This window comes from Aulonocara sp. 'chitande type north' Nkhata Bay, linkage group LG11 (assembly GCF_057382095.1).
Source record: "Aulonocara sp. 'chitande type north' Nkhata Bay isolate Kocher_YH1m ecotype deep benthic linkage group LG11, A_spYH_male_GT1.1, whole genome shotgun sequence".
NCBI lineage: Eukaryota > Metazoa > Chordata > Actinopteri > Cichliformes > Cichlidae > Aulonocara > Aulonocara sp. 'chitande type north' Nkhata Bay.
This window is the reverse complement of record NC_141354.1, coordinates 27,850,224-27,865,162: the sequence shown is the minus strand read 5'-3', so window position 1 is coordinate 27,865,162 and position 14,939 is coordinate 27,850,224. Positions and strand designations below refer to the sequence as shown.

At 40.9% G+C, this 14,939-nt stretch overlaps 1 protein-coding gene across 1 annotated transcript; it reads right to left on the bottom strand.

The window, feature by feature from the left end:
* Positions 1–2,703: 2,703 nt before the first annotated feature.
* LOC147319252 (neuronal acetylcholine receptor subunit alpha-7-like) lies at positions 2,704–11,461 on the bottom strand. Its single transcript, XM_086311715.1, has 10 exons — positions 11,227–11,461; positions 9,947–10,086; positions 9,364–9,408; positions 8,256–8,365; positions 8,096–8,175; positions 7,727–7,894; positions 5,599–5,793; positions 5,022–5,108; positions 4,796–4,905; positions 2,704–4,675 (listed from the first exon to the last, which is right to left on the bottom strand). The coding sequence occupies exons 1-10, from the start codon at positions 11,276–11,278 to the stop codon at positions 3,809–3,811; spliced, it is 1,854 nt and encodes a 617-aa protein (XP_086167841.1). The 5' UTR covers positions 11,279–11,461; the 3' UTR covers positions 2,704–3,808.
* Between the last annotated feature and the right edge of the window lie 3,478 nt (positions 11,462–14,939).

Sequence of the window (14,939 nt, the reverse complement as noted above, 5' to 3'; positions counted from 1 at the left end):
TTCTGAATTATAGATAAATTTTGATATATAAAATTCAACACTTTAGAGTTAAAATATTAATAGATAAGTGTTGTTACAGTGGCTAAGTGATCACCCTTACTGTCTCGGTTGTCTAAGTCTGTGTATGTGTGTGCATATTGCATATTCTCGCTTAGGGCTGGGCGATATGACCCAAAATTCATATCTCGATATTTTTTAGCTGGATGGCGATATAAGATATATATCTCGATTTTTTTTTTAAGCCATAAAGTAAGAACAAAAAGAGAGTTCTTAGTCAAAGCTGTGTCCCAGATGTCACACAGGCACTTTTATTAACATACAGCACAGATGTACATGAAAAATTACTCAAAATTAAATTATGAGAATTCATTAAATAATAATGCTCCATAAATAAAAGAAAACAAGGTTGTTTTTGTGCTAAACAAAGAGCTCACAATTGTGCAGTCAAAATGTAAACTAAAAGACGCTGAGCGTAATAACAAAGACAGATTTCACAGCTGCTCTGTTCCCAAGTTTTACTGTGTGACTGATAGCCTGGAGTTTGAAATCCGCTTCATAACCACCTCTCTTACAGGTGCCATTTATGGTCCTTATACACACACAATACGGTAATATTACGTTGATGCACAGTACGTATCACTCCGCGAAGCTCCTCGGTAGCCGTAATGCGCCGACAATCTATCAAGCGGTGCAGCTCCGTAGCTTACCAAAGTCGTACTCAAACATTTTTGACAGATTGCTGAGCGCCGTGTACCACATAAAATCGGTTCGCGGCCATCAAGCACAACCAGAATTCATACATAAGGCGCGCTATCAACTTTTGAGAGAATGAAAGGATTTTAGGGTTAGCGCTGTTAGCTCGTTAGCAGGTTTAGCTCGTTAGCACGTTGACGCCGTCCAGCCCCACGCATGGGGCGATGCGCAGTAACTCGTTAACGGAGATTTGCCGTGTCCGTCTTGTCGCTGCCTGCACGTGAAGCGATGGGGGAGGAGGGGGAGTTGTCTTCAGTGAAGGCGAGGCGGAGTAACGTTGCGTAGAGACAAAAGTGGACGAAAGAGAGGCAAACTTGCGGCTCCACAACTATAATTATAACGTAACATAGACTATATCGATATAAAGGATATTGTCACATCTTATATCTCGTATAAAAATATATCGATATGTTTTAAAAACTCGATATATCGCCCAGCTCTATTCTCGCTGCACTGGTGGGTTTCTTCAGTTTACATCTAAGTAAGGAGTGAGCTTCTGTGGAAAACCTATTATGGGCTGGCAACCTGACAGCTCCTGCTTGTCATGCTGACTGTGGCAAAAGCTGATTGGCAAGTGAGTGAACTATAAAAACAAGTTTCAGCTTATTTGAGTTCAGCAGCTTTTTCACATTTTGATCAATTAAACTTTATTAAAATACAAGACAAAATGGTATTTCAGCGATTACGCCATCCTTTTAGATTGTCTCCCTGCCTTATTTTTCCCACATAAGCAAAAATATTGCAAAGCAAGAGCACTGCACAAGCAGCCGTAAGTGAACAGTTTGTGTGGAAGCGATCTGAAGCAACAGAAAGAGACAGCTTCAGGACCATGAGTGGTTACTGCATTAGGTCTGCAGCAGAGCCCTTACTTTACCACTCGATGTGTGCGTGGGTTTGTGTTTGCGCTGCTCTTGGTATCCGTGGATGTGTGTGTGTGTGTGTGTGTGCGCGCAGGTACGTGCGACAGCTGCAGCCACAGATTGCAGTGGCCCCTTGATAGACACGACGCGTCTTCTGCATCCCGCTGCATTGTGCTCGTCTGTTTGGATGACTCAGTGTGCATCTCCTCCCAATAAACAGATCTGCATGAGCTGTCGACACAAAGCAGGTGGAGGAAAGAGCCAGTGAAGGAGGAGAGTATCTCAGATTTATTACCTGCGCTGTAGTGCATCTCTCAGCAGCCCAGTTTTACAGACAAAAGGAGTTCAGTAGGCCGTTGAAATACACAGAGATTTCTCCAATAGTGAACTAGCCTACAGCACATAGAGGACAAGTCAAATTAATAGCCTCGGGGTAAAGGTGCGAGTCCGGCTGTGCCAAGACACCAATTTGCCAAATTCAATCCTCATAATGTGCTTGCATTATTTCCCAGTCAATCATTTTAAACGAGAATTTTTGCCAAGATCATCACATAAATCCCAGTGAGGACATCCTCTTCCAGTTCTGAATAAACATCAAGTCACCCATAAATGCTAGACACAGTACAGTTCAGCAGCAGTATAGAGGAGAGGGAGGAGGAGGAGGGAATGTTTGTTCTTCACGTTCTTCCTTCCCCTGTCTCATTAACGAGCAATCAGTTAAAAAACTTTATTGGTCTCTTGCCGCTTTCTCAGCACATTTTTTTGCTCCCTCCTCTGTTTCTCTCAACCAAGTCATGAGACCACCTTGTTCTATTCGTCGTCTCTTTCATTCTGCATCCTTTCTGTCGGTGTCTCTCTGCAAAGCCCTCCCTTCCTGCGACGCCCTCTCTTTTTTCCTTTTGCCCTCTCTATTGCTGTGCTTCATTACCTCTATCTTCCCTTTTCCTCTTTGGCTGTTCCCCTTCTCCTTCACTCCCCCTGTCCTCTGTTCCTACGTCGCTTTGAAAACTTGGACTGGGAGGAGGCGAACGAGGGAAAAGACTGAAAATTTGATGCATGTGTAGAGAATACAAAAGACAAGATTGTTTATTTCTACTGCCATTACTTACAGCTCAGTCTGTCACAGCCCTGGTAATAAAGTGTCCAACATCATACATTACATTAAAAATCACAATCACAGGGACTGCATTTTTCTGCATACACAACAGCGCGAGCGTGGCAATAGATGAGCGAGAGTAATGCATGTAATTAAATAAAAGCCTTGGGAAATTTACATGACTAATCATCGATTCTTCCTTTGCAGTCTGAATTTTACTGACACCAGAGCAGATAAACTATAATATTACAAATCATGAACAAAATAAGGAGTTTTGAAACATTTCTTTTCAGTGCAGTAAGCTCTCATAGATAATCAAAAAGCATCCTCCTTAACGATAAACAGAGGGCATGTTTGAAACATCACGTCGATGCAGTGTGTAAGTTTACAGAAACTAAAATGCAATAGACAGAAAATATTCCCTTGACGGTATGCGAGAGGTGTTTTTTAGCACTTCACTACCAACTCAAGCAAACACAGTTGCTAAAGAAGATGCAGAAGTTCATCCGTAGTGCCTCTGATTCATCACATTTTTTGCAGGCATAGACATCCTTCTAAAAGAAAACCTTGAAAGAAAATGAATTCAATTGAAACCCATACACCACCTTGATACTGTTAACAAAATATGGGCACTGCAGATTTAAGAAATAACAGTTTTCACTAATACTCAGTACACAAAGCTAGGCTTGATGTAACCCTGAACTTTTAAACTCTTACATAAGTTCTGCTTTAAAACCTCTATGTCTAGTTTCTCTTGACTGGGCAGCTGTAATCCTATTTTACAAATTTAATAAAGTCAGGCTGTGGGATAACTATCTTTAAGGCGTCTATTTCACAAAAAGCATTTATTTCTAGACTAAATATATGTTAGTTAGTCCACAAACCATCATTAAATAATGAAACAAAGCACTGTAACAGTGTTGGAGGCATGATGAGGTCTACAGTATACAGGATAAAGGACGAAACTGACGTGTCACGGTCCATGAAATACTCGCTGTTTACTTCCGACTGCCTTAGAGAGCAATTGTGCTTCCAGCACGTCCGTATCTGTGTCATCTCTTAACACCTCCTTGGTCTATCAAATGTCTTTTTTTGCCTCTTAGAGGAAGTCTTTCGAGAGTGCTATTCCAAAGTTGGGTGCAGCCATAAGGATAGCGATGGTACAGATAATGTTGAAAACACTGAATCCAACCAGGCACAACCGGTCGATGACCGCCGCGGCAAACTGCCACTGCTCTGCCAAGCTCAACTGACGGTCCTGCTCACGAACACGTTCAACTAAGAACTGCACCTCTGCCAGAAGAGCCTGCAGCTGGTTGTCCACTGCCACAGATCGAATCATCCCACTGTGGGCATGCAACACAGCTGATCTCCCAGTCCCAGCCTCTAAGCCGCAGACTCCAGAAGCTGTGGTTAATTGGTCAGGGTCCAGGCACACTGGAAGTTCCTGTGTGGGGCTCACAAACTTAGAAGATTGGTGTTGGTGATGAAGTGGTATATCGCGGACTGGTCCCCCTCCTGCTCCTGCTCCCGCTCCTTCTCCTAGTTCACTGTTACCCCTACCATGACTGGTGGTTCTGTTTCTCTGGATCGGTTCCAGCTCTGCTGTGGTGTGGAAGGTCTGGAATCCCATGTAAGGCAGATGCCCATTAGGCTGGGGTTGTGGGTTGGGACTGGGATCTCTGTGAATGGGATTAGGGAGGATGATAGCCTGAGAGTTTGGACGGTGAGGCAGTGAGTGTGGCAAAGGGAGGTTGAGCTGTGCCAGGCTGGCCTGCAAGGAGTTCAGGCCCTGTGGGAGGACGGAGGGCGCTGGTGTGGGGATGGTGGTGGTGGTGGTGGTTGGAGAGGACAGGGTCTTGCTTTGGGAGTCTGCCTGACTGTTGGAAAGAATAGGCACCACTCCCTCACCTGGACGCTTCATTCGCAGAAACCAAGGAACCCACTGCAGCAGAACTAAATTCACCTGAAAGATACGGACACAGATACAAATCGAATGAAAGAACAGGGAGTCACACACATAAACACACTTCAGATAAATATGTATTGCATTGTGTATAATATCTCACTCACTGTCACAACTTACCCAGCGTGGCATGTGTCCACTGTCGGGGTTATGGTGATGGAACTGGAGGACGATGACTGTGGCTACCACTGACATCCCAACTATCACCATGGTGCTGGCGAAATACTGACCTGAAACACATGTGAGACTTTGCTACTAATCTGTTGGCTATAAACGGGATTATCATCCTGCAAAATCTCCAACACTGACATGCAAATTCACATGCAGTCGAAAAAAAACCCCTGACCTATCAGTGGTACAGAATCTGAAGTGGCGGGCATAATCTCTGCAACCATCAGCATGAAGACAGTCAGAGAAAGCAGAACTGTGATGCCTGGAGGCCAACACAAGACACCGGGGAGTCGTGGGTTGCAAAAAAAGAAAAGAAAAAAGAAAAAGCCCTTAAGAGAAGAAAATACATGAGTAAACTTAGTAGAACTGTATATTTGGTATGCTGTACTTGACTTCTCGCCATAATCATCTGGATTACTGACACTCCCAGGAAAACTTATTCGATTTTACTGTTTTTCATCTTCCCTCTCATCTTTTCTGCCTTTGTCTTTCCTCCCTACCACGACATCCCTCCTGACACTGTACAAAGGCTCTGACTGAAGGTTTTCCAATATTGTTAACAGAGAAAGACTGCTGGAAAAACACTGGAGTGAAATAAGCCATTGCCTTCTCAAGAGGAGTGAGGAATAATATGCAGCTAGAGAACATATTTTATCTTAGAAGCAGATTCACCTCTTGTTTTTCATTATCTCCCTTGCTTATTGTCAGACTGTGCCTTGTCCCTGCTCCCCTGGTCACTTATTATTCCTCACCCAGACTGATTTTCTCCCCAGAGTTGGCAGGCAGCAGGAAGACCAGCAGGGTCATGGAGGAGAGGAGCACACAGGGGATGAGGAGGTTGAGAGCGTAGAACAGGGTCCTTCTGCGTAACGTCACCACAAAAGTAACGTCGGGGTAAGGCTCTACACAGCATTCATAGAAAACCTCATTACGACCTCCTGGGACCTCTGAGAAAAATTAGGAAGCATAGAGATATAGGAACTGCGTAAGCGATGAGAAAGCAGGGAAGCAAAAAATAAAGAATATCAGAAAATCAATATAACTAATGAAATGTATTTTGGTGCATCCACTGAATATTTGTGATTGTATGTGGGGAAAGCTGCATGTATATCCAATACTGTGCAACAGTCTCGAGTCATTTCTTTATATTTTGCTTCCGAGAAGACAGACTTGCTTGAATTCTTTTTTAAAAATCGACATGAGCAATAGTTCTCTCCTCTCTCTGAAGGTCTTTCACATTTTTTTGTTTGTTAAGCCACTTAACACAGACCTGGGAATCATTCAAGTGTAAAAAATGTGCCTATCTCAAGGGATGAACCAGTGTTGTGTGTACACTTAACAGCAGACAAGTTAGCTAAGAACTATTTTAAATTGTATTACTTTATTAGACACTAGCGGCCTATTGCAAAAAACATTGAATTTGTTCAAATTTCTTTATTTCAATCTAGGAAACATGCCAAAGATAACACAGTTTGACAGGCATAAAATAGTGTTTTTACACCCACAAGGTGATTCCCAAAGTACTATTAGCTGAAAACTTGGCATATCTGGGCAAGGTGGGCAATGTGTCCTTAATAAATTTGAGGAAACTGGACAAGTGGAGGACAAAAAAAGAAGTGGGAGGTCTAAAAAACAATCCACCAGAGATGAACGGTATCTGAAAGTCATGTCCTTAAAAAACAGTAAAAAAAAAAAAAATGCAGCAAAGACCACCTGACACAGTGCCTGAGATGTATCTGGCCATTCCATTGATGCATCTACTGTCATCAGAAAGCCTCAGTGGAAGCGAGGCTGTCAAGAATCCATTCTTAAGGAAGGGAGACAAGGAGAAAAAGGCCGAGGTATGCCAAACTACTCAAGAACTGGACTGAAAATCAGTTCAACAGGATGGAAGGATGACTTCAAATTTGAAGTTCAAATCATTGTCAAGGTCAGGAGAGAGGTACAACAGTAAGTTTCGACAGCCATCCTTTAAACACAGCCGAGGCTCTGTCATGGTTTGTGGCTGCATTTCAGCTAGTGGTGGTGTTAAAACTGATGGAAATATGAATGCAGAAAAGTACTATCAGAATTTGATCCATAATGCAACTCATCTAGAAAGCATCTGATAGGCAGCAACCGCAGTTTTCAGCATCAAAATGATCCAAAACACACTGTCAATACAGTAAAAGGATACCTGGATAGAAAAACACACATAGGAACACTATCAGTCATGGATTGACCTCCCCAGAGATTGGACCTCAACATTATTGAAGCAGCGTGTGATCATAAAAGGCAGTAATCATCCAAAGAAGAGCTTTGAATCTCCTTCAAGAAGCTTTGAGAATTACTCCTGGAGACGCTTAAAGAAAGAGTTCAGGCCATGCTGATGAATAAGGGTTGACTTTGAAGCTCATTAGAATTGCACAAGCTGTGGTTTTTGCCATACATACTATATTCTGGGTGGGTTTTTTACACAGGTTTAGTAAATTACTGCACATATAATTAATATTATCCTATCAAAGTATTAAAAAATAATGAGTACAAGACTTTTGCACAATACTGTAAATCAGAACTATAAGAAGAATCTGGCACAGGACCAGCATTATAAAAACAGAGCCCTTAAGAGACTGTAGAAACCAAGGACTGATGCTATAAAAATTATGATTCCGTGTTGCATGGGATATTTTATAAGGATGTAAACGTGTATGGAAATATAAAACATCATAGCAAAAAGCATTCATGTTCTTCAGGTTCTATGGCAACAAATCAGACATGCACTCATATATAATATGTATTCATTAAGTGAGTCTTTACAATTGCAATACTGTATGGTGTTAATGTAAGCACAGTTACTAAGCAACACAGTCTGTCATCCATGCTTTTGACAGCGGATCCTACCCAGTAGGTCCCACTCGCCATTGGCCATGTATCCTGATACATCTGCCTCCTTCATCTGGATGTCCAGCAGCCAACCATCAAATGTCCATGAGCCAAACTTCAGCTCACAGCGCTGGATGTCAAATGGAAACCATCTCACATCGACATTACATGTGCTGATAAAAATTCCTTGAAATGCATAAATAACAAGAAAAAGCAAGTAAATACTGGATAATAAAATGAATGTTGCTCAGTGGTGCAGCCATGTGGAATTAAAGGAAGACGAAGTTATTTAATGAAACGCTGCAGCATTAATAATAGTGCAATTATGCAGAATGATTAAAGGTCTAAATGGTTTGAAGGAAAATATAAACCTCTGCTAAAACGTACCTGGAGGCAAATACTCACAGAAACCACTGGAGTTGACCAGCACATAGGTCTTAAAAGTCGCATCAAACTTATCATGAGCGCTGAAGGACAATAGCACAGTGACCAGTCAGCAATTACCAGCAGCACTGGTTGCACACACCCGTATTTGTACGTCACATACCTGTTATACAGCAATATGTCAGGCGTCCAGACCTGGTCGGGGGTAAAACGAAGGTTCTTTACTCCAGGATATTCTGACTGGTTCCACTGCAGGTAGTGGTCGTACCACTGCTGGGAGACACAATTACAACTCCATGAATGGAAAATGATATTTAAAAAATACTCTCCACAAATACATAAAAAAAACTGAAGGAAGACACACCCATTATGATTTCTATATCGTAGTAGATATACAAGCAGCTTATCCTTCACAGCAGTAATGTCAAACTCGTTTTAGGTCATAGGCCACATACAGCCCAAATTGATCTTAAGTGGGCCGGGTGAGTGAAACTCCCTTTTTTGTCAGTGCAACGAGTCCATGAGATATCTTGATATAGGAAAAAGAAGTGTGATTTCCACAGTACATCTCAGTTTTTCTGCATGATAAAAATGCTGCTGTAGTAAATGAAAGGAAGCTGCCAACAAGATTTTGGGGGCTTGTGAGAAAATGTGTAATGAAAATGTTCCCATAGCTCATTTATTTATTTATTTCACAGTGGCCCCAGTTTAAAAAATGAAATTTTGTTTTATAGTAGATATTTTAAAAAGAAGAGGAACTTTATGCGGTACTTTATTATTTTGGTGTAGTATAAATTGCCTTTCTTAAAAATCCTGAACTCACACCTTCTTTAACATTTTCTAAATCCACCCTGTGGGTCGGACTGGAATCATGCCGGGCCAATTCTGGCCCACTGGCCTTATGTTTAGCACCCCTACTTTACGGTATGTCTCTCCTCTTTTACAGTTACAGTTCTGACAAGTTTCTCGCTGGTGAAGAGGGAATTCCTTATCTCAGCAGAAGATGGTAAAGTTGTCTGAGGCAAAACTTTGATATGGGTTATAAAAAATAACGCTGACATGAGACAAACAGCTTAGTCGTTTGGCCCAGATTCAGCCAATTCTCAAGATACTCATAATAAGGTCATGTTTGGGGTTGAAGGAAGAAGCTGTTCCCTGCTGAGCAGCATATAAACTAAAACCCAACTTGCATCTAGGTTGATACTGTGCATCTGCAATGGCTTTGGGTAGACACAGATCAATATTACATTAATGTTATCCATTATACTCACCATCTGCAGCCAGGCGTTTGTGGTGAGCAGCTGGTTCTTTTCATCCTTACATGGCAGAAAGAAAATGAGAGAATAAATGATTTCGTGTTTGAAAGAATGAGCTCACATGTTGCACAATGGTCTTAAAACAATGTACACTGACTTTATATTTAAATGATTTCTGGCTTTTGTAATTGTGTCCCACGTCCGTGCTTTCTTATGCTTTTCTAATGTATGTGATGTAAAATGTCCACAATCCTCTTTATGGGTAAAAATGTCCTTTTAAAATCTTTCATACGGGATAGAAAATCATGTGGATATCTACCAAAGTAGAGATTTTTATATTATGCAAGTCATTAATAACTTTCCTCTTTTTGTGACTGTCCCTGCACTGAAGTTAATCAAGAACATGCTGTCAGGGGAAACAGAATAAGTGTCTGAAATTAAATTTACATAAATGAAAGACTGAGGATTCGTGCCCCGATCTCAAAAGCAATGAAGCTTTTGATTATAAAAGGGAAAAAAATGCATTATGGAAAATGAGGAAAATGTGACTTTATTTCTTGTCTGATTGTAATGCATGCATGTTTCATGCCAAACGTACCACATCCATGACCTGCATTAGTGTAAAAGAGAACTGAACAGTGAGACTGTGGGAGTCGTTGGCCACCGGTCTCTCCATGGGGTTGTAGTCCCGCAGCAGCTCTTTGAGCAGAAAGCGTTGGTAAGGACCCTGCATTGATACTGAACATGGGAGGGGAAGGGAGTGTAAGGGAGGGGAGAAGGACGGAGAGAAAATTTAAAGAGAGATAAATAAAGACATAAGAGCACAAGGTAAAAGTCAGACACAAAAAGAAAGCTGTGTCAAAGAAGGCAGGGAGCAAACATTTTAGAAAAACGGTGCGATTACAATGATAGAGTTTAGAGTAGAGTGCTGTAGAAATTATATAGGTGGCTAGAAGCGAAGAAGAGGCACACTAACAGAGGAGCAGATGACAAGCTCAAATTGAGGTGAAATGGAGCGCAAAGCTATACGAGAGAGGATGTAAGACAATAACATAGGCAACAAAGAGAAACGGGTGGGAGAGCACAGAGAAAGAAGCCTACTCTTTCTAATCACTTACATCGCTGATTGATCGCCAGCATACTGTCAGAGTTTTCTACTGCTGTAAAAATGTCAGCTTTATTCCATGCGGAAAATACTGAGGCCATTAAACACTGAGACACCCTGGACAGACACACACAGCAACTTTGTCTGTTCACCCTATAACTCCGAGAGGGCTTCAAATCACTCCTGATTTGGATCACTGGTGGATACAGGAGGCACACTGAGTAACTTATAAACAGTTACTATATGCTTAAAATGGAAAAGCACATGAAAAGTGCTATAGTAATTGGTGTGAGATTAATGCACTCAAATTTACACTAACTAAAACATACGATCTATCTATCTATCTATCTATCTATCTATCTATCTATCTATCTATCTATCTATCTATCTATCTATCTATCTATCTATCTATCTATCTATCTATCTATCTATCTATCTATCTATCTATCTATCTATCTATCTATCTATCTATCTATCTATCTATCTATCTATCTATCTATCTATCTATCTCAGCATCTAAAAAATCTAAGCCTCAGCCAAACCTATGGGATCTGCAGTGGAGATGATTACATCGTGGTGTTGCAGGCTCATCATAAAAATAAATAAATTTTTCTGTACGGCTGTGCACAAGTGGCCACTCTCTTTGTCTAAATCAGCTGCTTTGTCCCCAGTTACTATGATCCGCTACCTTTACATGCAACAGCACATGCAGAACAGGAAACACACACTTGTTCGAGCACAGTCTCGCTCAAAGCGCAGTGAAAGTCACTCACCCCGGAGCAGAGTCGCAAGTATCAACAGCCACAGAGCCACAGTTTGCTTCATTCTGCATTCCTCTGTATCGGCAGAGAAAGAGTGGTAAAAGGAGAAATAGAGGGAGAAGGTGAAGATGAAAGAAGATTAAACATGTAAAGTGAGGAAAAATGGGGATGTGAAGAGAAAGAGAGGCTGTAGAAAACAAGTGGAGAGAGCTCAACACCAGCAGCAGCAGAGCAGGGAAAGGAGGAGAAAGGGTGAGGAAGAGAGAGACTGAGAGAGTGGGTGAGAAATGCAGCGAAATGACTGCTCCTCTAAAGACGGAGAAGCTGTTTGTTGGAGTCGGTCAGGTTTAGAGACATGGGGATGCCCTGACCTGTGCTAAAACTCATCATCCATGCATCCCTTCTCAATATACCCTGCAGACTTTATGATATGCGGTTATCTGTGACTACATGTCAGTCATCCTCCATCATTTTTATGATGGATTCATTCAGTTTTTCTGGATTGGTGGACATAAAGAGCAGCTTTATTTTTGGAGGAGATATAATACGCAGAGCTGTCTGGGTGATGGTATTTTTAGTAGCTATTGTCCAGCTGTCTTTAACAGTTATTAAATCAGTTAAAATCACAGGAAATATTATATATATATGTGTGTATGTGTTTTAGGGTTTTTTCACTTTCTAATTTATACCAGGAAGCAATATTTAAAATCTGTCTTGCTTTTGAGCTAGTCTGATCTGACACTAGCGTATTCACAGAGTAGTGGTGACACCCAATGGCTATGTCAGTAAAATGCAATATGCACATTAACACACTGAGCAAATTTCGATAGATTGTTTATTCTTATCAAGTGCAAATGCTGTTAAAAAGCATCTCCCAGATTTCTTTACGGCTTGTTAAGGACATTGTAAACAATTTAAAATCATTTTTGAAAGCAAATAAACAATTATAAGGCAGAGATCAATATTAGCTGTAAAAGACACTGCTACAGTAACAGTGAGAACAAAGGGGGAAATACATAGAAATACTGTTTATAAATGCAGCCACGTACTGTTGTTAGCCTGCAAAAAAGTCTAAACCTTGTGTGTCAATTAATAAATCACTTCCACCAAAATAGGAAAAAAAAATCCACCTTGTTAAACAAAGGTGGTCAAAACATTTTGTTGCTTTGTCAGAACAGCAGTGGACTTCAGACGTGCGTTCATCATCATCTTCTTCCAAAAGTGTTTTGCAGTGTGACAGGTGGAGAACCGTCACCTATCACCAGGTGATTTCTCTTTATTTACAGATCGCATTATCTGTGGTGTTTGGCAAGGTTTGAAATTCAGTCTGATTTTGCTTCTACTTGATAATATTTTGAAAACTCACCAAGATACCTGTGGCACACAGATATATGCCTCATGATAACTACCTCGGGATAGTCTCAGTAATGTTAAACATTGAAAAATGTTCGGTGACTCAATACCACAAAATCAGAATTCCTATTATTCACTAAACATCACTGAGCCTGTTTCCAAAAACCCCACTGGTATTCAGGTATTATTTTCTATCCAGCCCTTAGCTTTACCCCTCACATTAAAATGACTGGACTATTGTAACTCCATCCTCTCTGTCTGCTCGCTAATGGAAAACTACTGTCTCACTTCCAACTGGTTGTGAATTCAGCAGCTCAGCTTCTTACTGGTTTTAGCAGACAGAATCACATCACCCCTCTCTTGGCTTGCCTCCACTGGCTTTCTGAACATTTTACAATAGATTTTAAGATTTTACTCATCCCTTGTTAAAACTTGTCTGAGTCTGGGTCCTGACTGTAGCTCTATGTCTGTTCACAGCTTTTCCATCAGGGGCCCTCAGCTTTGTAATAGCCTGCCTGAAGAGATCTGAGCCCTGTCCAAAGAGCCAACTAAAATAAATACCCCAAATATCTTTCTGTTTTCTGGATTCACTTAGTCTAACACAGCGGTCCCCAACCTTTTTTGTTTTGCGCCACGGACCGGTTTATGCCCGACAATATTTTCATGGACCGGCCTTTAAGTTGTCGCGGATAAATACAACAAAATAAAACTAGTACCGGTACCGAAAAAAAGAAAACGCGTGAAAAGACCAAGGAAAACCTAGTAAACGATAAAAACGATAACAAAATAACCCTGAAAACCGATAAAAACCCTGAAAACTATATATTTCACACCTGAACCTCAACTCTCACGGCCCGGTACCAAACGACTCACGGTCCGGTACCGGTCCGAGGCCCGGGGGTTGGGGACCGCTGGTTTAACGCAAAGCTGGCTATCAAGTTGTTGAATTAACCCAGGTTTTCCTTTTTTAAGTTCTCAGGAAAGGAATGGTGTTGGCACCATCTGACCGATTATATATACATCCAGTGGCAGCAGGGTGGCTGATTTTGAAAAGGAAACTGAAACTATGCTATGGGAAAAATATGGTGAGATTAAGCAGCTGCTGCAGAAAAAGTAAGACTGGAAATGAGCAAATAAATTAAAATATTGAGCCTATTTCAAGCCAGGAAAGAACAGATTTATCAATATCACATCTCTGTTATTAAAAGAAGGGAGAATCTCATGGGTTACAGCCACATTTTTGATTCATTAATATATAAAATACAGTCTTCGTTTTTATTCTTTCAGCTGCAGCCTCAGTTAAATAATGCTTTGAAAGTAAAGGATAAATGTAAAAACAGAATCCAAACATCATCATCATCATTGTTTATTTGTATAGCACTTTACGAACACACCAGGCAGACCAAAGTGCTGAACATCACAGATCAAAACAACAACCAAATTAAAAATACCATAAAATCATTACATACAATAAAATAAATAAGAAGGTGTCAGTTTCCTACAGAGTTAAAAGCCAGGGAATAAAAATAGGTTTTCAATCTGGACTTAAAGACCTGCACTGATGACGCTTGTCTAATTTGGAGGGGAAGGTTATTCCAGAGCATCAGCGTTGTCTACATGCAAATTCGATATAGCACGTAGTTGCTCTGTTTTCAAATCACATACTCAAACTTACAAAGCAATAAAATTAAAAAACTGCAGACATTTAAAAAAAGGAAAGTTGTGTCTACAAATATATCATCAACAGGGAAACACAAAGTATGAGATGCTATTAAAAACTTTAGATCTTCTTTCTGTCTGGATCTTCCAGGAGTGCTGACAATGTTTTCCAGAAAATTGATTGGTCAGTAGATGGTGATTTCATACTTGCTGATCTGTAGTCTGGAATTTTGCAGTAAGTTACCATGGTGATATATCAATCCTTTCTAATAAAGAAAAAACAGGCTTAACCCCACAGTTACCTGGATAAGATGAAAACCTGCTTCGTAGGACAGGCCTATACAATCCTGGTCACTCCCACTGAAAACTGAGCATCTTCAAGTCTTCCTCCTGTCTTTTTGTTAGTACTACTGTGTCCAAACCATACATCATAGCAGGTCTCACTACTATCTTGTAAACCTTCCCTTTCAGTCATGCTGCTATCCTTCATTCACAAATTATCCCACACAGTTGTCTCCATCCACTCCTGCCTCTCCTTCGCTTCTTTTGTGCACAGCCTATAGCTTTGGCAGTGCTACATATTTAACTCATCCACCTCCTTGCACCTCCCTCTCATTCACATGTATGTATTCTTTCTTAGTTCCTCAGATTTTCATTCTTCTACTCCTCAGAGCATACCATCAGCTCTGCAGGTTCTCTTACAGCCACTCCCT